The sequence below is a fragment of the Glycine soja genome, chromosome 18 (assembly GCF_004193775.1).
Source record: "Glycine soja cultivar W05 chromosome 18, ASM419377v2, whole genome shotgun sequence".
NCBI lineage: Eukaryota > Viridiplantae > Streptophyta > Magnoliopsida > Fabales > Fabaceae > Glycine > Glycine soja.
In genome coordinates, this window is record NC_041019.1 from 53,549,337 (window position 1) to 53,577,335 (window position 27,999).

Consider the following 27,999-nt stretch of genomic DNA (forward strand, 5'->3'; position numbering starts at 1 on the left):
AAACCGCTACCTCGCTTCTCCGTCTACGATGGCGTCGAACCGTAACGGCTTCCAAAGGGGAAGCGCCAAGTTTGATCGCCCTCTCAAGTCCCGCCCCCGCCCATCCTCCCCCTCGCCGGGATCCGCCCTTCGCCGCCCCAACGCCGCCGCACGTAACGGCGACGCCGGTGAGTCCCTCTCCAAACCCTAGACACAGACTAATAGAGTGTGTACTTGTGTGTTTAGTGTGTTTGGTAGAAAGAGTGTAATGAAGCTCTAACTTGTAAGTAACTAGGATTAGGACACAATAATGAAGCTCCCTAGCTCCTTCTCTATTTCTGGAAGATTCCGCTCTCTCATGATTATGACCTCTAAATATCAGAGTCTGTCACTTCCGAGAGCGATTGCTTAGAGACACGGCTCGCTTTGTTCGTATTTATACAAGCACTCATTGTTTGTTGCTTCTGTATTTATGCTCTGGTGTTCAATGTGTTTTATTTTCTTTTTCTTTGAAATTTAAACTGTTATATATGATTAGATGAATTGGGAAGCTAGCTTGTGATGTAGGACCAAACGTTTAGATGCATTGCTCTCTCTGGACATTGGTTAGTTACGCATCTACCTCGAGTGTATTTTAGATCTGAAGTTTTGGATGTGTTGTGTCATTAGAGCTAGGGGTGAAGGTGTGAGTGCAGAGTTTGTTTGTGCAAATATCTACTAGCTTTTGAATTTTGATTGGTGAGGTTTTTGTGTGTGGTTGGAGGGCTTGTGTTAAAATGCCATTGACATTGGAAATGCTAATATCCAGACCCAAATGACATAGGTTGTATTTTCTTTCATGAAAGGCTAGACTCAAATTAGCATCTTAGATGTAGATTACATAATCAAAGGCAAAAACATCTACTTAATCTTGTGATCATGCTCAGCTCATCGGGAACATGCTATTGTAGTGTAGTGGAGAATCCATTCCTAAAAGCCTGAGTGATATTGGGTGACAGCCTCTACTTCATAGGGTTTTCCTGGTCCATATGTAGATGATATGGATCTGACTGAAGTTCCAGTGTTGATATTTTGGAAAGAAAAGAGCACTCCATTAATGCTTGGTAGTGCCACTCGGTGTAGATGATATGGTTCAACCAGGTTTTGGTACCACTTGGTGTAGAAGAGAAACCACTCTTAAAATCCAGGCACATAAAATAATTCAGGGCAGAGCCTTTACTTTAAACAGAGGTTCCTCATCTAACAACTAAACTATTTGGGGCTCATGCATGCTCCTGTATCATTTGCCATCTATTGCAATCTGGTAAATGAATATTGTGTAGGAGAAGATTTTTGGTATTACAACGGTGAAAAGGCTACAGATCAGCTAATCACATGAGGAAAGTATAGGGTTTAAGGGCCACTAATAATTCTACAAATTCTAGATATATCAGGGTTTAGAAGTTTAGTTTCCTTGCAACATCATTATACTTATTTTTTATATTTTGAATGAAAGCCAATGCTTGTAAACAGTGTGGCTGTTTAAATCTAATTCTCTCTTTTTATTGTGCTATCTGGTATGGTGGTATTGCTACACTTGTTATACATTTTTGTGTACAGTTCCTGGAAGAGTTCGAGTGGCAGTAAGATTGAGACCACGGAATGCTGAAGAAATGATGGCGGATGCTGATTTTGCTGACTGTGTTGAATTACAACCAGAGGTACATTAATTTTATTTGATTAACTACTGTTTGTAGATTTCAAGTTTTGCTTTGATTTATAGATATACTTCTTGGATTGTTTTATGCATAAATCTTGTTTAATGTTTAGCCTTTTGTGTTTTTACTATCCTTCAGCTTAAAAGACTGAAACTTCGTAGAAACAATTGGGATTCTGACACTTATGAGTTTGATGAGGTGCTTACCGAATTTGCATCACAGAAACGTGTCTATGAAGTTGTGGCTAAGCCAGTTGTGGAGGTCAGTTGTAATGGTGCATATCCTAATTGTTCATGAACATCCTTTACTGAGATATCCCTATCTAATTCTGCTTTATATTAGTGTTCATGATTTGATAACATCATTTCCTTGGTTTAATAGTTAATGCATTCTATCCATCGAGATATCGTCATATTCTTCAATTCTCTATAGCTTAATATGTGTTTGATGTCTGGTTTGTAGAGTGTTCTTGATGGTTATAATGGGACTGTGATGGCTTATGGTCAAACTGGAACTGGGAAAACTTTTACACTTGGACGACTGGGGGAAGTAGATGCCTCTGACCGTGGTATAATGGTTCGTTCCATGGAGGATATTTTTGCTGACTTATCACCAGATACCGATTCTGTCACTGTCTCTTATCTGCAGGTTGTATACTGTTTTTTGCATCATTGAGTTTTACCTTCTAGTATTCATTGAGGTTGTGTCCTATTTTGTTTGATCATGAAAGTGTTCTTTGTTTTGTATTATAACTATTCTTGGCTATTTTACTCATATTTTGTCTACAAAAAATGTGTAGCTTTACATGGAGACTCTCCAGGACTTGCTGAATCCAGCAAATGATAATATTCCTATAGTGGAAGACCCAAGAAGTGGTGACGTATCTATGCCCGGGGCAACTCTTGTAGAAATCACAGACCAACATAGTTTTTTGGAGTTGTTAAGAGTAGGTGAAGCTAATCGAATCGCTGCTAACACAAAATTGAATACTGAATCTTCTCGCAGTCATGCCATGCTAATGGTGAAAGAATATTCTTTGTTTTAATTACCTTTTCTATTGAACCAGTTAGTCACTGTTTTCTGTTTCTTTAAATAATATCCAATCTTGTTAAATTTATTGTTTCTTACAGGTTCATATTAAGAGATCTGTCTTGGAAAATGAAGATATGTCTAGTCAAAATGGTGATGCCTCTCATTTGACTAAACCTTCAAAACCACTTGTTCGGAAGAGCAAGTTGGTTGTGGTAGACTTGGCAGGTTCAGAACGCGTCCATAAGTCAGGTGCATACTGAACTTAAAACTTGTATATGTGTGTAAATGTGGATGTCATAAATCAATGGTTCTTGTTTGAGAGTGGCTTCTTCATGAAGCGTTTGTTGTGTGCGCATGCATGCAGTATACTGGAAAATGGGAGGAAAAATATTGGGAAAAACCACAAGTCCCATATCAGTTAGAGATAAGGCTAAGAAAGAGTATATTAGTGAGGGTGACCCTCATTCTTTGAGCTAGCTTTTTGGAGTTAAATTAGGTTCAAACCCGCATTTTAAGGAAAAATCATTCAAATGAGCTGGAAGAGAAAATTATGTGAATGATTAGGAAAATTGCTCCAAAACAATGCCCCCCTAGCACAGATAAGTGAAAATAAAATGGACAGGAAAGAACAATTCAAGTTAGAGGAAAAAATGTAATAGGCAGGAAAAAAATCTGGAAAAATGATGAAAAGGGGTACTATCAAATATGGCTAGAAAAATCATTGAAATAAGCAGGAAAAATGGATTTGAAAATCATACAAAAGGATTGGAAAAATGGGGAGAAAATGTTTTGTTTGACGAATCCTCAATTTTGTGAAGGATTGCTTTCACTATTTCCATAAAAAATATTGAAAATAGGAAAAAAAATTAAAACAGTGTGGTATTTTGTAATTATTAGTTAAAAGCCTATTAATTGATTTTTTTTTTTTTGGAAAACAACCAGTCACCCTTTAAGGGTCTGTTTACTTAGAGAAAATGTTTTTTGACTTTTGTTTTCAATTTTAATTACAAAAGTTTCACCTCGTTTTCATTTGTTTTTTGTTTAAAAATATTTGTCTTGATAATAGTGAAAATACTTTTTTTTTATTGTTTTTACTGTTTCCTATATGAACTTTTGAAAATAAGAAACAAAAATGAAAATAAGATGGCATTTTTTAATTAAAAATGAAACAGAAAATGAAAATAAATAACATTTTCTCTAAACCAAACAAGCTTCAATATTCCCTGTTTCGTGTGGCCTTTGAAATTGGTATGTTCATTCTGTGGTAGTCCTTGCTTTAACTTCAATGAGTTGGTAGCTTCTGTTATTAAGTTGGTATGTGCTGAAACTTGAGATTTCCCCTGTTTTACCCCACCAGGAAGTGAAGGGCACATGCTAGAGGAAGCTAAATCTATCAATCTTTCACTTAGTTCACTGGGAAAATGTATTAATGCTCTAGCAGAGAACAATGCTCATGTTCCATTTCGTGATTCGAAGCTTACCAGGATGCTTCGAGATTCTTTTGGAGGTAAGATGCCTTAATCTTTTTCAGATGAGATATCTTAGTATCATATCCTTCAGTTCTTCAACTTGATGTGATCAAATATTTAGTGAGATGTCATTTATGGTTTACGAAACTGGTTTCTTAAATCCTTGATTGACATATTTACAGTATCTTTGTCTTAGTCTTTGTATCAGATACCATATTCTTCTTGGACACTATTCCTGTTTGCAGGCACAGCTAGGACTTCATTGATTGTGACTATTGGCCCATCTCCACGTCATCGAGGAGAGACTTCTAGTACCATATTGTTTGGCCAAAGGGTCAGTTTCGTATCTGAGATCTGTACTTTCGTATATAGTTTCTATTCATACAATATGAACTAAAACATCATTATTAAATTTATATTCCATTAGACCCGTTTCATTGTGCATATTTTATATTTCAAGTATTTTGATGTCGGTGTTGGAACATATTTTGAAAAGCCATTGTTAGAGATCTCTAGCATCAAAGGTCATTAAATGCATTTAATTTTACGCCCTTAGATTCACCTCTTCCTCCTTGTGCCATTAATTAATCTGCTCTTTCTGGTATTTTAATTTGCTCATTTTGTCAAGTTAATTTCCCCCCTAAAAATTTCAAGTACCTTATTGTAGTTAAGCGATCATCACATATTTTGAATGACTTGTTATTGACATCATCATCATTATTATAATCAAAGAATATATTAAGAGAGAAAGGAGGTTCAAATTCAAGAGGATAAGATTTCCTCAAAAAACTAATCCAATAACAAAAGACATAAAAACTAGAAAACGTGTACCACTGCACACCAATCTCTGAAGATCTTCCAAAGAAGTGTACTACTCTACACTAAAAGATCTCCAAAGGTAAGAATTGACTAGTGAAAATTCTAGCTTTTCTTTCCAACCGAATATGCCAAACAACTGCAAATTGAGCACAATGCCAAAGCCTTTCAGCATCTCTGTTGGTGTCAAAACCTCTAAAATTAATCCACAAGGCCTTCTGGAGATCCTTGGCGAAAATCTAATCTTGAGCAACAACACCAACTAAACAGATCTATCCAAAAAAATGATGGTGTTGAACAATGCAATAACAAATGAAAAGCATTTTCAAAACTAAATCTGCAAACAACACAGTAATCAAGATAGCAAGCAGTTAGAGAGGTCTTCAAATTTGAAGTAAATCATTGACATTAATTCAGTTTGGAACAACAGTCCATACAAAAGATTTAACCTTTGAGGAGCTATTATTTCCTAAAGAAGGAATCATTACTGGGAGATGAAGTGACAAGCTGGATGGTAGGATTTACAAGAAAAACACCTGAAGTGTCAATTGACCAAAACCAAATCCGGCAAGCCGAAAAGAGATTGTAATTCAGAGAATTCCCTATTCGAATTTCTGAAAAACTTAAAATACATAGACACAGAAACAGTAGGTTCAGAAGAGGAATAAAACTGGATTAAAGGAGACTGCTAATTGGAGAGATGTTAGAGTCTAGGAAATGTGTCAGAAAAAAGGAACATCTCCCACCTGAGTGTCTACCCAAAACTTAATATGTAAACTTGTGAACCATCTCCAAAACCCAGGAAAGAGAGGACCTACAAGAAGCATAACCTGGGGAAATGAGTTTCCTAGGGCTAGCAGGTGATGCTTTTACTGTTAAATTGGCATATCTCCCATCAAAATGCAAACTATATTCAATTCTGATAATTTTATTTTTTCATTATTTAAAATGAAAAGACCTAGATGATGATCGATATGGTTTGCTGTTTTTGTGACAGATGAATTAATGTGTATTTTTGTTTCATCAGGCTATGAAAGTTGAGAATATGCTGAAAATAAAGGAAGAATTTGATTATAAAAGCTTGTCTCGAAAGCTTGAGATACAATTAGATAAGCTTATTGCAGAAAATGAAAGACAACAGAAAGCTTTTGAGGATGAAGTTGAAAAAGTAAATTTTGAGGCACAATGTCGTATTGCTGAGGTTGAGAGGAACTTTGCAGATGCATTAGAGGTTTGTTGTATTAGCTATACAAAAGATCTTACTACAAATTATTTTTCTTTTTTAAGTATTGTTATGCAGAATGCTGTATACTAATAGACTAAGGTTTAAGTTATTGTTATGAAGTTTTAGGCATCTGTATGTCATAGATTTTCTGGACTAATTATTTTAGGATGAGCGTCATGTGCGACTTGTCTCCTATCTCTTTTTCTAACCTTTTCATGGTGGTGTAAAGTATTGAAATAATGCCCTTCCAGCTATTAAGGTCCAAGGAATGAGCTATGTTATCTTTGTTTGATTTTCATTATTATGCTATCAAACATTCTTTTTATACCTTTTTAGTTTTTAGGCTGTCTCTGTTTCTTTATTCTGTATTCTGAAGCAAATGTTAGACATGGTGCAAAACCTTTATGCCCCATTCTTTTGAAAACTTAAGTTACTGATAGGTTTTTTTTTGGGTAACACCTCTAATCTTTGCTCAATGTCTTAAATGGAGTTGTATGATTGTACCCTGTAGAAAGAGAGACTGAAATGCCAGATGGAGTACATGGAATTGGTAAAGGAGCTGGAGCAGAAGTTGGTTTTGAATCAAGAACGACACGACTGTAATAGTTTTGTGGCTGATAATGAAGAGGTATATTCCTTTTGAAGCAATATTAGCTCATAATAGTTTTGACTCATCCAAAGTGATGGATGATGCTTTATTTCTAGCTTGGTCTTGGTTAAAAGCTAGAGAGAAAGATTTCAACACTCCTTTTAACCATTGGTCTACCAATCTTTCAGAGTCTTTTGGTTAAGCTGGGTTGGGTACCTTTATCTTCTGTGGTGGGGTCCTGGTTGGGTTTCTTTCTTTGTTTTTGGAGGGCGGCACCATAGGTGTCTTGTATTTGTTCATATTTCACCAGTACCTCTGGTACTGATGTGTTTTTATTAATACTATATATTTTCTGCCTTCCAAAAAAAAATATTAACAGTAACACTGCAAATCTTGGAGGTGGATTATTTTTCCACTTTTTAAAAATTAATGGTGACATTTTTTTAAGAAATCAACATGTGTTACTATTTCCTTATTCAGTATTTCTGGTGAATGTTGGTTGTTGGTTGTGTCCTAGGTTCCTGGACCAATTCTTGATTATTTGCTTTCATAGTTTTGGTAGAAGTAATGACCTACTTTTTTTGGCTATGTGCAATGAAATGGGAAGAATGATTTCTTGCGTATTCCTGAATGGTTTGTACACTTATTTATATATATAAAGGCTGTCAATCCCTAAAGTTTAGGAATCACAATCAAGCTATTTAAGGAAACTAAATAAATTAGGGAAACAAGGAAACAGGGAAAACAGGAGATGAAATATGAAACCATTCATGTGTCTCCGCTTATCAAATTGGGATTGTTTTTTCATGACAAATGTTTATATCAAGCAATCTCCTATTTTAGTATTTTCTAAGTACTCATTCCCTGTGGTAAATTCAATATTATAATTTACACAAATTTTCACCGGTCTCAATGTTAAAAATTTAACAATTGGCTGGTTGAATTATTATTATCATCGCTTAGAGGTTTTCTTTTTTACATTTTTTGGGTTTTTAGTTATTCAGTTGTTTATGTCTTTTTGGCACAGGGGCCTGCATCATCTTCTACAGATGACGTTGCTGAGGTCAAAATGCTGCTTGAAACTGAAAGAAATCGGAGGAAGGCAGCTGAAGAAGAGGTAGAACATCTAAAAAGTCAGCTGGGGAAACATACACAAGCAGAGGTGAGATTTAAGTTAACTGGAAAACTTTTCTGTTTCTTCATTTTCCAAGAATGGATTTCTGGTATATTAGAAACTTTTTTGTGTATAGGCAGGAGGTGATGTGGAGATTATAAAGCTTCGCAACCTCCTGGAGGACGAGGCTAATCAGAAAAAAAGACTTGAAGAAGAAATCATATTACTAAGGAGTCAATTATTGCAATTGAACTTTGAAGCTGACCAGGTATTTGTTTTATTTTGACAAGAGATTTTGAGCATTCGGCATATTCTTGAGTATTACATTTTAGCTTGGATTCTAATTCCATACATTGAGTCATTGACTTTTCAGTGATTTAATGGAAAGTGGCCATAAAATGCACAACGCTGTTCAATATATCTATCATTTGTAGAAAATTCTTGAAACAAACACAAGCAGAGCACCAAATATAAGTCATAAACATAACCCTATTCTGAACAATGTAGTAGTAGTTGTTGTAATATCAAGGTTCTTTGGTCTCTCTATAGCCTCTAGCTGCATGCTACATTATGTTCTTTATAGCATAGCTTTGAATCTATGGTACAGAATGATTTAATGCTATGTCTATAGATGAGAAGGTGTTTGGATGGAAGCTCTGGAAGCACATATTCTGCCATGGATTCCTCCACGACTCAAGTTAGGCATTCCCAATTCAAGGATGTTGCGAATGGTCAAAAGTCATCTGTTGCTACACTCTTTGAGCAAGGTATGAGTGTTTTAAGTTATAATTGAAACATTACATCATCTATGTTTATGACTCACATTATTTTAACAGTTGGATTGCAAAAGATTTTGTCATTGCTGGAGTCAGATGATGCCAATGTACGAATTCATGCCGTGAAAGTGGTGGCCAACTTAGCGGCTGAAGGTAGAAGTTAACCAAATATTAAGGCTCTGCTATTTGATCATCTACTTTCTATTAACTGTATCCGACAATTGGCTAACAAACTTTAAGATTATGGAAACAGGACAGCTTGTTGTATATCTTGCTGTGTAATCTTTTTTTTTTTTATAATGGTAGATATTGGCCATTGATTATTTTGGATTGGTTGTGATTCATCAGGGAAACTCTATTTTTTTTTCTAAAAAACAATTTCCTTTGATGTGTTCATTTTCCATAAAATTTGTCTGAGTGAATGTTGAAAGAACATGCAGTCTCTTTGTTTTCACTGCCCTCCAGACTATTCATTCGTTCCTCATTTTCTGTGCATTCACATTGAAGCCTTCCAGAAATCAAGACTGTGGTCTTTTATTATATGCTCATACATCTTTTTTTATGTGTATGATTTGTTTAGTAATTTATCTCAATCTAATATGCAGAGGCTAATCAAAAGAGAATTGTTGAAGCTGGTGGTCTTACTTCCTTGTTGATGCTTCTTCGAAGATATGAGGATGAAACTGTTCGCAGAGTAGCTGCTGGGGCAATTGCCAATCTTGCTATGAATGGTGATGTTGATAGTAGTGTTTATATATATATATGTGTGTGTGTGTGTGTGTGTGTGTGTGTGTGTGTTTTAGATAACTGGATCTTGCTTAACACTTTGGTACTAGCTCAGTTTATTTGCAGCTGAGCATTTAGCTAATGTTAGTATTGATATTGTCTTCTTTATTTTGTGGCAAATCAGAAGCAAATCAAGAACTTATTATGGCTGAAGGAGGAATTACACTGTTATCAATGACTGCATCTGATGCTGAAGATCCACAAACTCTTCGAATGGTTGCTGGAGCAATTGCTAACCTATGTGGAAATGGTACATTTTGTTGTTTTGTGGCAAGTCATTTAGTGTTTCTGTTACATTGTAGCATATTTAAAGATGGTGCTCTCGTAGATATTGCATTTGAAGTCAATGCTATTCATATTTCCATCAATATATGGTTTTTTGATGTTCATTCGTGATTTTGTCTTCATGGTCGACAGATAGAATATTGATGACCCTGAGATCTCAGGGAGGTATTAAGGCTTTACTGGGAATTGTAAGATGCGGACATCCTGATGTTCTTTCCCAAGTTGCACGAGGAATTGCTAACTTTGCAAAATGCGAGTCTCGTGCATCTAATCAAGGTCTACTTTCCTCATAACTATTTGATTCTCAATGCTGAAAACATTAACCACTTAGATAGAAAATGTACAAAATTGTTACTCGGGAATGCACCAAAAAAATGTCAGTCCTGCATTGATTAACTTAATGTGTATTTCATGTTTCTAAGCAAGCCATTACGATCAATTTTCTCCCTCCACTTTACTTTCACAAAGCCACTGAAAATATTATTAGCATCAAAGAGAAATTAACAAAATAAAGAGGTAGTTTGGACCCCTTACAACTATATTTTGCACTCTCAGGGATAAAAAGTGGCAGATCCTTTTTGATAGAAGATGGTGCCCTTCCGTGGATAGTACAAAATGCTAATAATGAAGCTGCACCAATCCGGCGTCACATTGAGCTTGCACTCTGCCACTTGGCACAACATGGTAACGTGATTTCTCTCATGTTTCAGTTTTTCTAAACACATTCTTGTAAACTTTAAACATCCAACGTGATATAAATATTACAGAAGTGAATGCAAAGGACTTGATTAGTGGAGGTGCTCTTTGGGAGCTTGTCCGGATTTCTCGAGATTGTTCACGGGAGGACATACGAAACCTTGCTCGTCGAACTCTCAGTTCTGTCTCAACATTTAAATTGGAATTGCGGCGATTGCGTATAGATTTTTAATTATAAATGTACCTGGGACTACGCAATTATTTTTGTTCCCCAGCACGTGAGGCTCGTTCTTGAGAATTATTTCTAGTAGCATGTGGGGGGCAGTTGTTTAATGCTTGCTTACCTTGCTATTTTTTTGTTACGAGAAGCAGGGGTTTAGGATGGTACTTGTTATATCTAGCCATCACTGACAAGAATGAATGTATGTATAATTGATAGAGGGGGAAAATTGATGGAGAGAAAAATGAGGTTTTTGGGCAGGGGAGAGGTGAGAATATGTTGTTAAATATTGGTTGGTCAAATTTTGACTACCACAATTTTACGTAGAGCTGCCCAATATTGTATTTATAATTGATTATTGATTTGTGTAAGTAATGAAAATCATCATTTTATTTGTTGCCTATGTTAGAAAATCATCATTGTATTGTAATTTGAATCTGTTTGTTTCTCATCTCAATTTTTAATTTTATAATCTGTTTTCTAAAAACTGTTTTTGAAAAAAAAAATAAAAATCTGCTGTTTTGAGAGTCTATGATTCTGGTAAACAGGAGCGGACCCAGATTGCAACTATAGGGGAGACCAACACAAGAAAATAAAATTTATGCAATAAATATATAGCGTGGGAACTTTCCGCTGATGCCGGTAAGAAGTTTGTATTCTAATTTTTATAAAAATGTTGAAAAACTGATTTTGAAAAGAAAAGAAAATAAAAAACTCACTGTTTTAAGTCTTGGTTTTCGCAAAGATGGTTTTCGAGACAATCAAACAAACATGCCTTTGCCTTGTTTTGTTTGTTTTTTTTCTCCGTGATTTTTAATCTTGACCATGATGTGGGTACACATGTATTTTTTTTTACCGATGACATTGGTATGAGTATGATTAATCTTTATTGAAAACTTAATTTTAATGGGATTTTCTCTTATAATCATATTTTTTTTATTTATTTATTAGACTTGAAGTTGAGATTTTGCTTAACGGATTCGTGTCTAGTATTACTCGGACCAACAAATTACCAGTAAACTATAGGTTATTTGGTAGTGGATGAATATTATAATCTTCTGGGAGTTGTTACTAGCCCTTATAATCCCTCAAAATTTCAAGATTACCTCTCCTTGAAAAACATTACATCATGATTTCATTGCACAAAAAGGGATATGAAATTTTTGCACAATAAATTGTGCAAAAATTTCACACCCCTTTTTGCAGCAAATCACGATGCCATAATACTTTTTGGGATGTGAAAAAAATACACAACAAATTGATTATGTTGTGCAAGGGGTTAAAACATGATATTATTACAAAAGTATGATTCTATTGTATGATGTGTATTTGAATCATACTTTCATTATACATTTCCATATTTCTCCATCTAACTAGCATTGTAATTTCGTTAGATGTAAACACATTTTAATCCATTGACCTACATAATCAATACAAAAAATATAATTATTTTTAAAAAAAATACATAATAACACTAAAAATAACGAAATCATGATTTCGTTGTTCGAAATTTCACAAAGGAATCATGATTCCTTTTGACCATGAAAAAAAATATATACTTGATAGCGTGAGTATAGGGAGTGAAGAGCGAAAACACAAAGAAAGATAAAAAAGGAAGTACAAATAAAAAAAAGAAAAAGTGGAGAGGAGCCTCAAGATAGGAGATAGGAGAGATGAGAAAGAATAGGATAAAAAAAAGTAGTTTAATAATTGCTCTTGGTAGGGGACAAGAACAATTTTATTGAGAACAATACTAACTTCCTAATCTTCCATGGCTTCCCATATATGTAAAGAGTCTATATAGGATTCTCTAAAGGTAGTACTTTCTCTTCTAAGACGGGGAGCCGCTATTAAAAATTTGCTTCAGCATCCATTCCATATATCTTGCAAAAAGGTCGTTTTTGATACAAATTGTTCATTTTTTTGTAGAAAAAATATTTTTAAAGGAGATGTATTACGTGGAGGAATTTGTTGAACTTTTATTCATGGACTGATAATAATTCTTATCTTTATTTAAATAATATCCTAAAATTTAAAACATAACAAATTCTTAAATATTAAATTACATTATTCATATTCAAATTATAGATATTTAAATATGTGTATTCAAACAAAGAACAACTTTCACAAAAATGGTAATGGCCACCGAGCTTGAAAAAGAGCTTGTCCTCTATCTTTGGTGCTCCAGTTAAGTCCTTGTCCACAACTCAAGGGCTATTGGGGAATTGGGTATCACACAGATTAAGCTAGGAGGGTGTGGTGTGTGTGGATACGTTTGTGTCTGTTTGTTGGGGTATGATCTGACGGTGGAATGGGATTGTGAGGACTCGTGCCTGGGGTGTGTGTTGGTGGTAACGTGTGGTGTGGCAGGTTTTGGGCATCTTGATGTAAAGGGCAGGGGTACCCCTTTACTCCCATCTTTTAATAACTTTTGTTTGGAAAAATATTTGTGGACACCCCCAAATATTAGTTAACACAGCGAGAGAAAAAAATATATATAAATATGATAGGTTATATGACGTGATTGGAAAAGAAAAATAATAGATGTTGATGATTATTTAAAATTATGAAATGGCCAAAAATCAGGACTCTTTTTCCTTTATCTAAAAAAAAAATTTGAAATAAAGTATTGTTTTTAATTTGGATAAATAATCAAATTTATTTCCAAAAAGTATAATACAATGATAAATTAATCCCTGAAAGATAAAAAATCCAAATGTAATTTATCAATAATTTATACTCTTTAAAAACAAATTTGATATTAAATTATAAAGCTTAAAAATTAATTTATCATTAAATTAATTATAAGACTAATTTGTCACACATTCAAAGAAAAAATTTGAATTTTATATCTTCCGTAGACTAATTTGTAAGCATCTTACTTTCAAAAGACAAATTTAACTATTAGATATACAATTGTATTCATCTTAATCTATTGAAATCCCAATTCTCTTTAACTAAAGACTCCTCGTTAAAGGTAGCTTCAACAAAATGATCTCGTGCATTGCACCACAACTCGAAAAGTAATATCCATATACCAAGAAAATTGCCAAACTTGACAAACGAAACTACTAATGGTGGAAAAACTCAAAATTCTTTTAAAAAAATTGGGATAAAATAATCAAGCATACAAGATACAACATTAAACCTCCTGGTAATACAGATCAATTCGGATTGGTAAAACTCTAGGCTTCTAAGATATAGAAGAACGGGGAAGGTATATCTAAACACAAAATCACATGGAAAAATGAGCCAGGTTCTTCTCAAAAGATATATCTCCCAAATTACAAATAGCTTGAAGAGTGGTGAGAACCAATGCAGCTGTCTACCATGAGAAGATTCAGATACTTTTTCAGAACCTGCAACTTCAATATACAAAGTCGAATGAGATGTGTCTCGACCTCAACCTCCTCATAACTAGGAGGTCTGTCCACAGTGAGGTTCTGTAAAAATGTGAGGCATAGTTGGTAGGATTCATGCATTCTCCAGGCGTAACAGTGGAGGGTCTTGCATTTGAGTCATAGAGCCAAACTCTTGTAACTTTGAACGTAAAATAATATTGCTGTTAATCTTGTGAGCATGTAATGACACATCATGCAAAGCCTCAAACAAGACTAGTATGGTTTTTGCTGAAAGTTGAGATCGGTACATGTTATAGATCTCCAACACCGCCTGCCAATTTCAGTAAGTTAACATTATTTTTCAAAAACTAGATACGAATGTTTTTAACAGAAATGATGTATTAATGGAAATTGATTCCTCCTCATTAGAGCATATACAATTTTAGTAATGCTAAAATAGTAATCTATGACGGTAATATATACTAAGAAAAGCATTTTCAAGTGAAACATTTGTTATGGTTTCTTCGTCATTTTTACCACTGGGCAATTTTTTTAGCCCGTTCTTTCAATAAGGCATTTAACAATGTTCTGAGGAATTAAATAAACCTACCTGGATTAATAAAAGCTGAACAGAAGCTCGGCACTTTGCATCAGATAAATATGCATAAAGATTTTGAGTCCTCGGGCTTTCTAAATTATCATGTGAGCCAGACTCTGCAGGATCCCTGTCATCTTCAGCCATTGAAGCATGCTCATGATTTACAGTCACAAAATTTCCACTGCCAAGGAATGAAAAGTTAGGTAGTGTTGCATTTGCTGCTTCTTTTAGTGACAAAACCACTTCTTATCAGAAAACAGCTCCCCAGCATTACTCATCAAACGAACAAATGCAGCAATACCAATGCCAGCCAGGCTTTGATGAGGGCGCTTTATAAAGCTTACCAGGAGCATCAACACCTTTCTTAAAAGTGGATTGATGGTGTTATAGAAGTTGACAAAAAGATCTACAACCAATTGGAGGGCTAATGTGCATGTCTCGTAAAGCCATGCATCTTGATCAAGCTGACCATCAGTCTCTACTTCATTGACCTCTGAGGTACTACTCCCTGAAGGATCAATAGCATGAAGAACATAATCAAATATTGGAAATAGGACTGATTCAAATACTCTTTCCCATAAAGGTAGTGAAAAGAGGTGGCCATGGTTGCATAAGGTTTCAAACAGGACTTTCAAGGCGCTTTGCCTTATCTCAGACCTTGGGTCAAAGCTAAGCTCAGACAAACCTGCACAAAAATATGTGTTGAATAAGTACATATATAACCCACTGAGCTTCATATAAATTGAAACAAAGGTTGATTGCAAATAGCAGAAAGTAGTCGCTAATCATTTGAGCCAGTAACAAAATATAAGCTATCTAGATTAGCTCTAATTCATGCCTGGAACATAATACAATGTCCTTACCAGCCAATAAAGGAAACAAAAATAGAGATAATCATCCTTGTCTGTCACCTCTCCATTATCTTGTTTCCCCTCTTTTCCTGTTCGAGGTGATGGAGTAGATATCTTTCCATAACTTGTTATTCATTGATGAAGATCCAAGGTCTCCTTCTGCTAGTTTTGGTGCACAGAATCGAAGGAAAGCAATGGCATTTAGACTAATCTCTTTGTTAAATCTACTATTGGTGAATGCAATTAGACAATTCACACAATCTGTAAAGGTGGTGGTTTCAGTCTCAGTGATGTGAGGAAAGTAATCTCGAATAATCTTCACCATAATTTCAAAAGCCAACAGTGCAATGTTTTTGTGGTCATCATATGCTGCTGTTGTGAATGCCTGGAATTATGTCCACAAGCAATGAGTAGAAATAATGAAAGAAAAACTTCGGAAGACAAAAACATTTTCCATGCAAATTGAAGCCCTCTATGGAACATAAATTAGCCCTACCATGAACAATGCTCTTCCATCCTGATTTTACATTGTTGACACGGGATAAAACCATTTGAGACACATCTAATGATAAGTTCTCTAATTTCAACAGCACTACTCTTGCGCATAACAATGACGAAAGGCTTCATAAATTCATTTTGAAAATTATAATTAGCCAATACCTCCCGCTCCAGAAATTTCATTGACAACTGACGCAAGGAATCCATTGCAAAAATTGCAATTGAAAGGTTTCCAGAACAGCCAATGGTTACAAAGAAATCTGAGAGAACATGCCATATGCTTGACCACACAAGCCTGATGCGGTTCATATTATAGTGCCTGTTACAGAATAATCACCTCAAAGTCAAACAGTATAATTAAGGCAGCAGTGTATAAACATTAAATAATCGCAAATCACAAAATCATAAACCTAATGTTCTGTCCCAATTTTTTATTTTCTGGATCAGTTGCACCTTCCCAATGTCATCTTTAGGGGCATTAGTAACTTTCCCTCACCAATAAAATTAAATAATTTCTGAATTGTTTCCCCATAAAAAATTGGTCTCTTCACATGCAATCCCACATTTTATCTACAAGAATTGGACAGAATACAAGTTCAAAATTCAAATGACCAATTTTCCCAACCTACAAAGGGTTTTGCATGAGATTTGGGGATTTAAAAGTGGCAATGTGTCAAATGAGAAAAAGTAACCAGGAAAACAAAGTTCCTGGATTATAACCAGCAATGGACATTGAAACTGCCAAGAAGATCAAGGTTCCAAAAGTGCCCTTAAATTTATTGTTTTATACTAATCACCAAGAGCCTGGAGCGAAAATAAAGTTCAGAGGGAAGCAAGGGAGTAACATGCATTAGTAGAAAGATAATACATACGCAATCTCAACTATCTGAGTTCCTCCATGGAGATTTTGCATAAAGCCATAACAAAATCTATTATGGCCTCACTATTCAGCTTCTGACTTGTTCCAACATATTCAAATTAGAAACTAGATTGTTCACCTGTTCCGATGTGACAGCTCCAGAAGTATTACTGCTGATTCCAGTGCTATCATATGAACCCCACATCACTGTGGCAGCTGCATATTGCATCCTCCCAGGTCCCTTTTTCTTCAAAACGGGGAGAATAGTTGATTTCGCTTGTTTTGTTTTTTCAGAATCATTTTGAGGAAATGTAAAGAACGTGGCATCTGGTGGGGTCCCTTCTCCTAGAAGATGTAGATGTTCAAGATATGCTCCCAAGCTTCTTGTAAGTAATTCCCATCCTCATCAGCGATAGTAACAATCACCTATCAACAATTCATATGCAAAATCTGAAGTCAAATCCACAAGAGTTTAACGTTTGCTTTCAGATATTTTATAATTTTTCCTAAGTGGAATTAAGTATAAGCATCTTCACATAATGTTTTCTCACTTCGGGCAGGAAAACGTCCACAACACATTCCAATAATTCAGCAATTACTAAAATTGCAGCAGAAATTTTTGTGATCTCACTAAAAAAAAGACAGTCTTTTTTAATTAATATGCAGTAGTGGAAAATAACTCGCAAAGAATAAAGCTTTAGATATTTCTGAATCATCAAGCAGGATCCATTTTGCAACTAACACTTGTTCAAACTATGTGAAGGTGGTGCATAAGAACTTGCTGCTGAAAGCACTTTGTGCAAAAAGTACAGCAATGTGAAAATTAATAAGTTCTTCAAAACCACTTCTACAACAGAGTGCATTAATGAAAAGTTTCTCTAAAGCGATTTAAAACATGCCCCTACAGCATCAAAAAGTCAGGCCAATATAAATGAATTCATATCAAATCAGGGGAAATTGTGATTAATTTGTCAGGATGGAGTTGTGCAAAACATGAAAAGAAATATTTAAGGAATACCACTTGACTATGTTTGAAAGTTGCCTTCCCCGTGTTTAGATAATTAAAAGAGAAGAAAGGGAAGGCAATACAGGTCAGCATCAAATTCAAATGTATGTGTATAACCCTTTCTAAACCTTTTCAAATAAATAAGTTTCTAAAGAAAAAATAGTAAATGACACTTTTTTTTTTTAAATAAGAACAAAACTAAAACCACTAATCACCCCTCAATTTGGAGCTATTCATAAGCCAGCTAAAAAAGGATTGTAAATTTACCAACCTTAATTGCATCTACATTTTTCTGCTTAATATCAGCAGGAGAATGCAGGGAGGTAAACTTGCTAATGAAGTCACAAAGGCATCTATGTGAGTCTTCATGGACATTACAGAAGTTACATGAATAGCATAACGGAAGCCTTCAAGACAAAGTGCTATTACAATTTCATCATCACTTTGATTAAGAGGAACACTGAAGGCAGCTAACATTGGTGCCCAGCACACCTCAATCATGAATCTGAGGATTACAACATCAGTTGCTGCATAATAGACTGACCTACAAATTGCAAGCAAATAAATATCAATAACACACACATAAGAACTTTCCCCCCCAAAATATTTTAAAACAAATAGTAGTAGAAAGAAAAAGAAGTATAAAAAGAGGAGTAAATCAACTTTAAAATTCCAAACAAATGATCTGATTGGCATGATAGATCCAAAAGAAAGCATAAAAACACCCTACTGTGAACATTTCAGGTTCACACATCACACTTCAAATCAACATGGACCATGTAAAGCAACAGATATATAATAGTAAAAGTGGTATGTGTATTATGTCGTTAGGATTCAAAAGCCAACAGAAGGTTCTTCATGAAAAAAATAGATTAAGGTTAATTCATGACCTGAGAAAAGAAATTCAACTAATAAGAATCCTTCCAACATAATGGGAAAATACTAGAGAACATACTCAGTTTTGCGAGCTTTTTCTTTGAATTGTTCTTGCATATGTCGGATTAGATCATCACTGGTCTCCATATTACTGTCTTCCCCATGCTTCCGGACCACAATATTCAATATACTATCCAAGCCTGAAAGTCTGTTAGAGTTCACAGCCTGTTTTTGCTGGGATTCCAGATCAACTTCTTTCATTTTGATCTCATTTCTAGATATCCGTTCATACAAAGACCTTAAGTATTCCTCTGGTACATCTTTTCCATTATCTATGCCGTGATTATTTTTTATGAAATCTTCAGCCGACATCTGCATAACTCAACAAACAAAAAGAACCTCATTACATATATCATAATCATAATCATAATCATATGAAAATCAACTTCTAGAATTGACAGACTGCACCTTGTTTTTCACCATAGGATTGTGGGCATCGGTATTAAGCAGTATCACAGAATATGCAAGGACATATGCTGTATCAGCACTAGAAAAGACTTTTGGATTACATTTGCAATATCGTTCTGCAAACTTTTCCATGATTCGATCAATTTTCTGTGCCTCACCAGGCAATCTAAAGCCTTGAAGAAAGGCCCTGATTGCCTCATCAAACTTCATCCCTTGAAAGTCAAAAGAATCCGCATATGCATGCATTACTTTCAAGGATAACTCTTCCCTTTCTCCTAGATAATCACCAATGAAAGTCTTGTTCAACCCAGATGCATCTTTAAGAAAAGCAGCTATTTCCTCTGGTGAATTACCCACTTTGTTGGCATTGATGAGGAATTCTGATACGAATAGCAACAAGGAGTTACAAACAGCAAGGCCCAAGAGGCAAATTACGTAGTAACGTAGTAACGGCATAGTCGATCATGGGCGCATGCATGTACGTAGGTATACTGCGCTAGTATCTTCTAGAAGAAGCTTATTGTTGAGTTTGTTAGCTTTCTGTTAGTAACAGTAACTCCTATAAATGTAAGAAACGCTTATGAATGAAAGAAGAAGAAGCATTTCCTCAACTCTCTCTCTCGCTCTCGTCTATTCTCTCTAAGGAGGTTACTTGGGCCTCGAAAGCCAAGCTATAACAAATTCAATTCCTTTCTTTGGCTTCCTGTTAAAAAGTGATATACCTTCCTGCCATAAACTTAGCATTAGCTTCTCAGATGTCAAACAGTTGAAGAAATAACAGAGATCTGCTTGCAATTCCAAAATTTCTGCACTTGATTACCTGAAGTTTCAGTTTATAAGCCCGGCTTTGCTCAATAGTTGATTAGTTGAAACCTCAGAAGCCTCATTGGAGATTTCAGAATGAGTGTCTGATCCTTCAACTGGCTCTTCTTCATTCCCATTTGCCATGGGAAGACCTCCAGCTTCATGGCCATTATCAACTGCTTCAACTTTCTTGCCTGAATGAGGATCTGGAATGCGCAATTGTTTGTTCATCCACTCTCCCATTGATTTTAAAACAGCAACTAAGCACTTCATGGCTTCATGTTTTAGTGTTTCCGCTTGAGGTGGCAAAACTGTGGTCGTTGCACCAGGAGGGACACCTTGGGCAGTTTTAAGAAGTCCATTTACCATCCTAGGAGGAACATAACAATTAAATGTAAGTACAGAGTAGACAAATTGACAATCAAGACAACCACATCCACACCACCTCCCTATATCCTATGGGTTAAAATTTATTATCCCAAGTGTGGATCGGGTGTCGGATATCAGGTATCCTGTCCCCTTCCCGGTTTAGATTTGTAAAAAAAAAAATTGTAAAAAAATTATATTAAAAATCTGATTTTTTTAAAAATGATTGTTACACATCTATTTTTGTAACTGCTTGTATTTGTAACATATTTGTCTACAAAAATCATCAAGAAATGAATCTTCAATTATGTAAAAATTATACAAAAATAAACAAGTAATTAATAAAATTTTAATTTCATCATCGAGGCGAGTACAAGAATGGATATGGGACGGATAGTGACATCCCCGTTCCCGACCCTGACCCTGATTAAAAAAGTCAATTAATCTCCAAACCCGTACTCGGTCAACTTGCATGCCTATTTCTTACTTGAATTAATTTTGATATAAATTATATTAATGACAACATACATTACTTTTTCAACATTAATCAAATTAATTGTTCTATAAATTATCTTTTTTATATAAATTTAAATTAACGATCAGATAAATTACTCTTGTTCATTGTAATCAAATTAATATAATGAATTGATTTGGTTACTATTAATAAAGGTGATTCTTATAATAATTAATTTGATTACCTTTATAAATAATAACTTGCATCCAATTAATTTAATTTTAATTAAAAAAGATATTGAGTATTAATAAAAATGATAAATTATATCACAATTAATTTGATTACTTTAGAAAAAGGTAACTTTTATTTATAATTAATAAAAAACCATTAAAAAAACAACAAAAATATGAATTCGTTATGTATCTCAATGAAGATCACAATCAAATCGTGATTCTGTTATACAGTTTTTCCATAAACCATTATGCATGCGAGGAATGTGCCAAAAATAATATAATGGAATCAAAATTCTATTATTATAGTTTTCACACCCCCTAGTAGCATAAGCGTAGTTCCATTGTGTATTGTGGATAAGGGTAAATTTGGAGTTTTGGAATGGTGATAAGGGCTAATAACAATTTGGTTGGAACCAACAGCAATTGCCTATTGCAAATGATGAGTGAGTTGTAGGCCCAATAAAATTAACTCATCAAGAACCAAATCACTACATCCATAATATTGAAGAATTCTTTTTATTATGCTATTGGTACGAAATATTTATTGACTTTGTCTGATCCTTCAACTGGCTCTTCTTCATTCCCATTTGCCATGGGAAGACCTCCAGCTTCATGGCCATTATCAACTGCTTCAACTTTCTTGCCTGAATGAGGATCTGGAATGCGCAATTGTTTGTTCATCCACTCTCCCATTGATTTTAAAACAGCAACTAAGCACTTCATGGCTTCATGTTTTAGTGTTTCCGCTTGAGGTGGCAAAACTGTGGTCGTTGCACCAGGAGGGACACCTTGGGCAGTTTTAAGAAGTCCATTTACCATCCTAGGAGGAACATAACAATTAAATGTAAGTACAGAGTAGACAAATTGACAATCAAGACAACCACATCCACACCACCTCCCTATATCCTATGGGTTAAAATTTATTATCCCAAGTGTGGATCGGGTGTCGGATATCAGGTATCCTGTCCCCTTCCCGGTTTAGATTTGTAAAAAAAAAAATTGTAAAAAAATTATATTAAAAATCTGATTTTTTTAAAAATGATTGTTACACATCTATTTTTGTAACTGCTTGTATTTGTAACATATTTGTCTACAAAAATCATCAAGAAATGAATCTTCAATTATGTAAAAATTATACAAAAATAAACAAGTAATTAATAAAATTTTAATTTCATCATCGAGGCGAGTACAAGAATGGATATGGGACGGATAGTGACATCCCCGTTCCCGACCCTGACCCTGATTAAAAAAGTCAATTAATCTCCAAACCCGTACTCGGTCAACTTGCATGCCTATTTCTTACTTGAATTAATTTTGATATAAATTATATTAATGACAACATACATTACTTTTTCAACATTAATCAAATTAATTGTTCTATAAATTATCTTTTTTATATAAATTTAAATTAACGATCAGATAAATTACTCTTGTTCATTGTAATCAAATTAATATAATGAATTGATTTGGTTACTATTAATAAAGGTGATTCTTATAATAATTAATTTGATTACCTTTATAAATAATAACTTGCATCCAATTAATTTAATTTTAATTAAAAAAGATATTGAGTATTAATAAAAATGATAAATTATATCACAATTAATTTGATTACTTTAGAAAAAGGTAACTTTTATTTATAATTAATAAAAAACCATTAAAAAAACAACAAAAATATGAATTCGTTATGTATCTCAATGAAGATCACAATCAAATCGTGATTCTGTTATACAGTTTTTCCATAAACCATTATGCATGCGAGGAATGTGCCAAAAATAATATAATGGAATCAAAATTCTATTATTATAGTTTTCACACCCCCTAGTAGCATAAGCGTAGTTCCATTGTGTATTGTGGATAAGGGTAAATTTGGAGTTTTGGAATGGTGATAAGGGCTAATAACAATTTGGTTGGAACCAACAGCAATTGCCTATTGCAAATGATGAGTGAGTTGTAGGCCCAATAAAATTAACTCATCAAGAACCAAATCACTACATCCATAATATTGAAGAATTCTTTTTATTATGCTATTGGTACGAAATATTTATTGACTTTGTTGATAACTAATCTTTATTGAGAAACCTGACTGGTCACCTATGGTATCCACATATTGAAGAATAACATTGACGTTATCAACATTTTTTAAACGAATTTATCGATTTCAATAATGGATAGATTAAATTGTTGTGTTGTAATTATAAGTAGAGCTAACTCAAACTGAGTTGAGCTACATCTAACTAGACTCCACTTAAAAATTGACTTGACTTGAAACTCGATTTGAGTTTAATATGAACTTTTTTTTAGTTCAAACTCAACTTGATACAAGCTAATGAGCCACTCGATTTATTTTAATTATAATTATTTTATATTTATTTATTTCATACAAAATTAAAAATAATATGAAACTAATTTAAAAACTAGTTATATGAAGTTAATAATATAAATATATTATTGGCTTAATTGCAAAAATAGTTTTTCTATTTTTCCCAACTTACTAAATTGGTCTTTCTATATTTTAATTCACTATCAGAGTCTCCTATTTTTTTTTTCTTTTTTTAAATTGGCTATATATGTCCTTAAAGCAAAAATTGGATGTTGACTGTTAAGAGAAAAAACGTTAATTGTCACGTGTCATTATCTAATTACATAATGACACGTGACAGACAACATTTTTTGTTAAGAGTCAACATCCAATTTTAATCATAAGAACTCAAATAGCCAATTTGAAAAAAAAAACTCTAATAGTGAATTAAAATGTAGGGAGACCCACTTATTGAATTGAGAGAAATATGATGACTATTTTTACAATTAAGCCATTTTATTCAATATATATTGGGTTGATTCATGAAACAATTGAATCAAACTATACATGACTTGAGTAAGTTCAACTCATTTATTATAAGAGTTCAGTTTTTAACATGAATTTTAAATATTTAAATAATTTTAATTTGTATGAATTAAATATCAAATAATTTTGTATTAATATAATATTTATTCTGATGAAATAAACTTTAAATCTAACTATAGATTTTGAAAAAATATTATTTAATTAAAAGTTATTCAACGATATAATAGTTGATAAATATTATACTGTATAATTTGATTTCACCCTCTTCTTAATTTATTTTCTAACCAGTGAATTCTTCACTATAAATACCCTAAAATAACGTGATCTATTCATGCTTGCCTAAGCTACAGTACATAATGATCTATAAAGATGATAAGTTTCACCATGAAAAGATTTTTTTCCACCAATAATAATACCGAAACTTAATTAAATGATTGGCACAGAGCATGGAAAAACAATTCTCTCTTTCTCCCAAAAATAATTGTAATTTTAACTTTGAAAAAAATTCAAATTAACTTATGTTCTTACTTTTTAATGAGATATTTAAATATCTATTTCAATTTTTTCTTATAATAAATAATATTATTTTAAAATACTTAATAATATATTTATTGAAATTAAGAGAGAACAAAGATACTATAGTAAAATTATTCCTCTAATAATATTAATTCTCTTAAAATATTTATTTTCTTGTGTAAAAAAATCTAAAATATCAATCATTTTAGAACGATAGGAGTATAAAACAGAATTCACAATATTTGGACAAGATGCATTCACTGAACACAAAAGAAAAATAAAGACATCCCATGATAAAAATTCATGCTCATTTTCATTGACATTGATTGAGCTATTGAGGACTCCACCAAAGTTCCTCGTTCCTTGGCATATTGTGAAAAGTGTGGTATCCAATGACTCGTATGTGCTCTTTCAAGGCACAAGGATAGCCTAACAAATTGACATTTTCTTTTTGAGGAATAGACCAAAGAGTCCAAGAGAACAGTGCCCATAACTCTCTCTCTCTCTCTTTGTTAGATCAAATCATCAGAGTGGGGAGACAGTTTGATAGTGTGAGACAAATTCATCAAATGACATCCACTTATCACAAAAAAATCCCAAGGAAAAGAGTGCACATGAAACCGAGATATGAAATCAGAGACACGTGTTCATTCTTCTGTGTACTTGTGATGTCACCCTATCATTTTCCTTGCTCAAAAGGCATTATCTATCTCATCACAAAATGCTTGTTTGAAAAGTAATCTCCTATAAACAGTTTATATACAATAATTGTCCTCTAAAGTATTCAACCAACTTAATCAGAAGGAAATTGCGTTGCTTAATCTCTCATCTTGCTATTTGACACTCCTATGGAGTACTTCGTGAAGTAAAAGAAAAAAGCAAATAATACTTGCATCCCTTAAGTTTGACATAATTATACACCATAACATAATACTATGCATCTCTCCATTAATGTACACATTTTCTATTTTTTTTACATTATTATATTAAATAAGGAGTTCGGGTTTTTTTTAATCAGTAAATAGATAATTATGGGATATCATATATAACTAAATCGTAACTAAAACTAGAGACCAATTCCTTAAAGTATTAAAATTTGTTTAAGCTGATAGTTTTTTTCAATAGATGATTTTACATATACATAAACTTGGTAAACAAACCTTTAACCACATACTTTAACAGGATCATCACCTGGCAAACATATCACATTACGCTATCTTAAGATATGTTTGTGTATAGTGAAAAAAAGAGAAAACAAAGGAAGTAATATTGAAATACAGCACAAACCCATTTCAAGATCTAATTGGCAAGTCCACTTTGCATCATGGATAGAAACTCTTCAAAATCCACGAACCCATCTCCATTTTTATCAACCCCTTTGATCATGCGCTTGCACTCTCTAAGACTACAATTATCACACCCTAGATTGATCAGAACTCTCTGCAGTTCCTTGGCTGAAATTAAGCCATTCTTGTCAGTGTCAAAGATAAGAAAAGCATCCATGAGGTAACCACCACCATGCTCCATGCCACTTCCAAATTTCTCTTCTTCTCCTTCTTCTTCTTCTTCTTCTTCTTCCATGCCATTCATGACAATCATGAACTCATCCAAGTCCACAAACCCATCTCCATTGAAGTCCAACACTCTCACCATGCCTTCAGCTTCCTTGTCAGCAGTGCACTTGTTGTATCCAAGGCATGAGAGCACTTCACTGAGCTCAGTAGCTGATATCTTCCCATCCCCATTAGTGTCGATAAGCTTGAAAACTTGATGAAACTGAGTAGAGAGCTCCATGTGAAGGAAAGAAGAGGTTGACAAGTCAGAACTTGAAGTGAATTTTCTGTTGGATTGTCTCCTCTTGCGGCATGCACTCATCATGTCCTTGATTCTTGGTTTATTGAGGAAGAATTTGGTCTTCCTATGAAGAAAGGTGAAGCAAGTAGTGAAGGGTTGCAACATAATTAAGGGAGATTGAGAGTAAGAACTTTGTTGAGCATGTGTGTAGCTTTAATCTATGACATCTCCTTTACCAGGAGGTCTTGATTGAGCAGGATGCGTGGACTGTTGTAAATTACCATACTTGTCTTCGATTTTATAAGGATAAAAAAATCTATGACATGCACTTTTGTCACCTTGAAAATTGTAATAATTCTCCAAGTTTTATTCCGAGGTGATCTCAACTCTGGAGGCACTTGGCAAAAGGCTGAACCCTTTCTGAGACATGGCTCTTCATATTATTCTCTTCTCTTTCTTCTTAGTATCAGCTGATTATGAAATTCTGTTGATTGAATCATACACAAACAAGTAGATAAGGATTGATTTAGAGAGACTGATTCATTTTGGATTTGATTAAGGTCTTAATTGGTGGCTGGTGTAGAAAAGTCAGAAAATATCTCCCATACTATGTGCTAGCAATTAACTTTCGCTTTCACAGGCCTACAATTATTTTATTATCTATATGTTGTGATCTCCGCAAGGACAGCATCGATGAAATTGACAAAGCAATTCTCATTGGTGACTGTGTGTTTGGATTTTGTGAACAATAGACAATCCTATTTTTTTTAGGAACTTCGGTTCCATTATCAATCCTTGTAAAGGCCTTTTTATATAATATCCAACCTTCTAACGAGATTGGATGGCATGACACATTAATAATTTAATGTGTAAATGACCACTTTAGTTCTTGCATTTTACAAATACCGACAATTCCGTTCATATATTATGAAAATGATTAATTTAGTCTACAAAAATATAAATGTAATGACAATTTAGTTCAATTATCAAGTTGTATCTATTTTTGTTATTGTTTATGATGACGTGGCAAGTATAGGACAATGTGACAAATACACATGACAAAAGTGATTTCCACGCGTTAGGCCAAGTAACTAGGTATCAATTTGTTAGTTCTATCTTTTTGAAGAAAATATCCCCCTTTTTTTTCCAACAATCCCTCCATTGTGTACCACTTATGGCAGCTTCATCAAGATGTATCCATCATTGTCATCACCCACCCACCAACCCTCCTCGACAACTCCACTCCCTTTTCTCCCTTCATCCTTCAATGGTTGAGGTGAACGCTGAGAGCTGCTTGCACACAGCTCCATTCCAGAGTCTTGAAGGTCTTGACTTAGAGTGAGTTTGACTAGGACAAGTTAGAATTGCAACAAAATCAGGGTTTGAAGAATGGCTTTGAGGGTTGTTTGCCAGAATCAATACGTTCTTGCTGAGTTATTTGTTAGAATCGCTAAGCCATTAAAGGCAGAATCACGAAGCCATCAAAGAGTGGTAATAATGAGAAAAAATCACTGACATTTTAGTTCAAAATACTATTGATTGATGTAGAATGTTTCCTACACATGTGGATTTGTCTCATCAACAATGACATGCCACATCTACTGTCAATGTTAACTGAAACAAAGATAACTTAACGGTGGAACTAAAATATTAGTACATTTGCATATTTGTGAGTCAAATTGACCATGTTATAGTATAGAGACAAAATTATCAGCACATACAAAATAAGAACTTAAGTGACTATTTACACTAATTTAATACTGGCATTTACTTCACGTATTGGACACTTAGCTACATCAAATC

At 33.9% G+C, this 27,999-nt stretch overlaps 2 protein-coding genes and 1 pseudogene across 2 annotated transcripts; 1 reads left to right on the top strand and 2 right to left on the bottom strand.

The window, feature by feature from the left end:
- Positions 1 to 28: 28 nt before the first annotated feature.
- On the top strand, positions 29 to 11,087 carry LOC114396818 (kinesin-like protein KIN-UB). The gene is made up of 19 exons (XM_028358994.1): positions 29 to 167; positions 1,579 to 1,679; positions 1,815 to 1,937; positions 2,139 to 2,324; positions 2,476 to 2,697; positions 2,807 to 2,957; positions 4,066 to 4,215; positions 4,423 to 4,511; positions 6,021 to 6,224; positions 6,730 to 6,846; positions 7,835 to 7,969; positions 8,058 to 8,189; positions 8,553 to 8,688; positions 8,758 to 8,850; positions 9,303 to 9,428; positions 9,608 to 9,733; positions 9,901 to 10,044; positions 10,324 to 10,452; positions 10,536 to 11,087. Exons 1-19 carry the CDS (start codon positions 29 to 31, stop codon positions 10,694 to 10,696), a joined length of 2,664 nt encoding a protein of 887 aa, XP_028214795.1. The 3' UTR covers positions 10,697 to 11,087.
- Positions 11,088 to 13,757: 2,670 nt separating this feature from the next.
- On the bottom strand, positions 13,758 to 20,381 carry LOC114395658 (annotated as a pseudogene).
- Positions 20,382 to 25,483: 5,102 nt separating this feature from the next.
- On the bottom strand, positions 25,484 to 26,733 carry LOC114395689 (calmodulin-like protein 7). Its single transcript, XM_028357521.1, has one exon. It carries the CDS (start codon positions 26,359 to 26,361, stop codon positions 25,702 to 25,704), a length of 660 nt encoding a protein of 219 aa, XP_028213322.1. The 5' UTR covers positions 26,362 to 26,733; the 3' UTR covers positions 25,484 to 25,701.
- Between the last annotated feature and the right edge of the window lie 1,266 nt (positions 26,734 to 27,999).

Excerpts from the sequence above, each read along its gene's own strand:
- LOC114395689 (XM_028357521.1), bottom strand. The coding sequence starts at position 26,361 with ATGTTGCAACCCTTCACTACTTGCTTCACCTTTCTTCATAGGAAGACC.
- LOC114396818 (XM_028358994.1), top strand. The coding sequence starts at position 29 with ATGGCGTCGAACCGTAACGGCTTCCAAAGGGGAAGCGCCAAGTTTGAT. Across the intron at positions 2,698-2,806 it reads GCAGTCATGCCATGCTAATG|GTTCATATTAAGAGATCTGT; the intron begins GTGAAAGAATAT and ends TGTTTCTTACAG. Across the intron at positions 9,429-9,607 it reads TGCCAATCTTGCTATGAATG|AAGCAAATCAAGAACTTATT; the intron begins GTGATGTTGATA and ends GTGGCAAATCAG.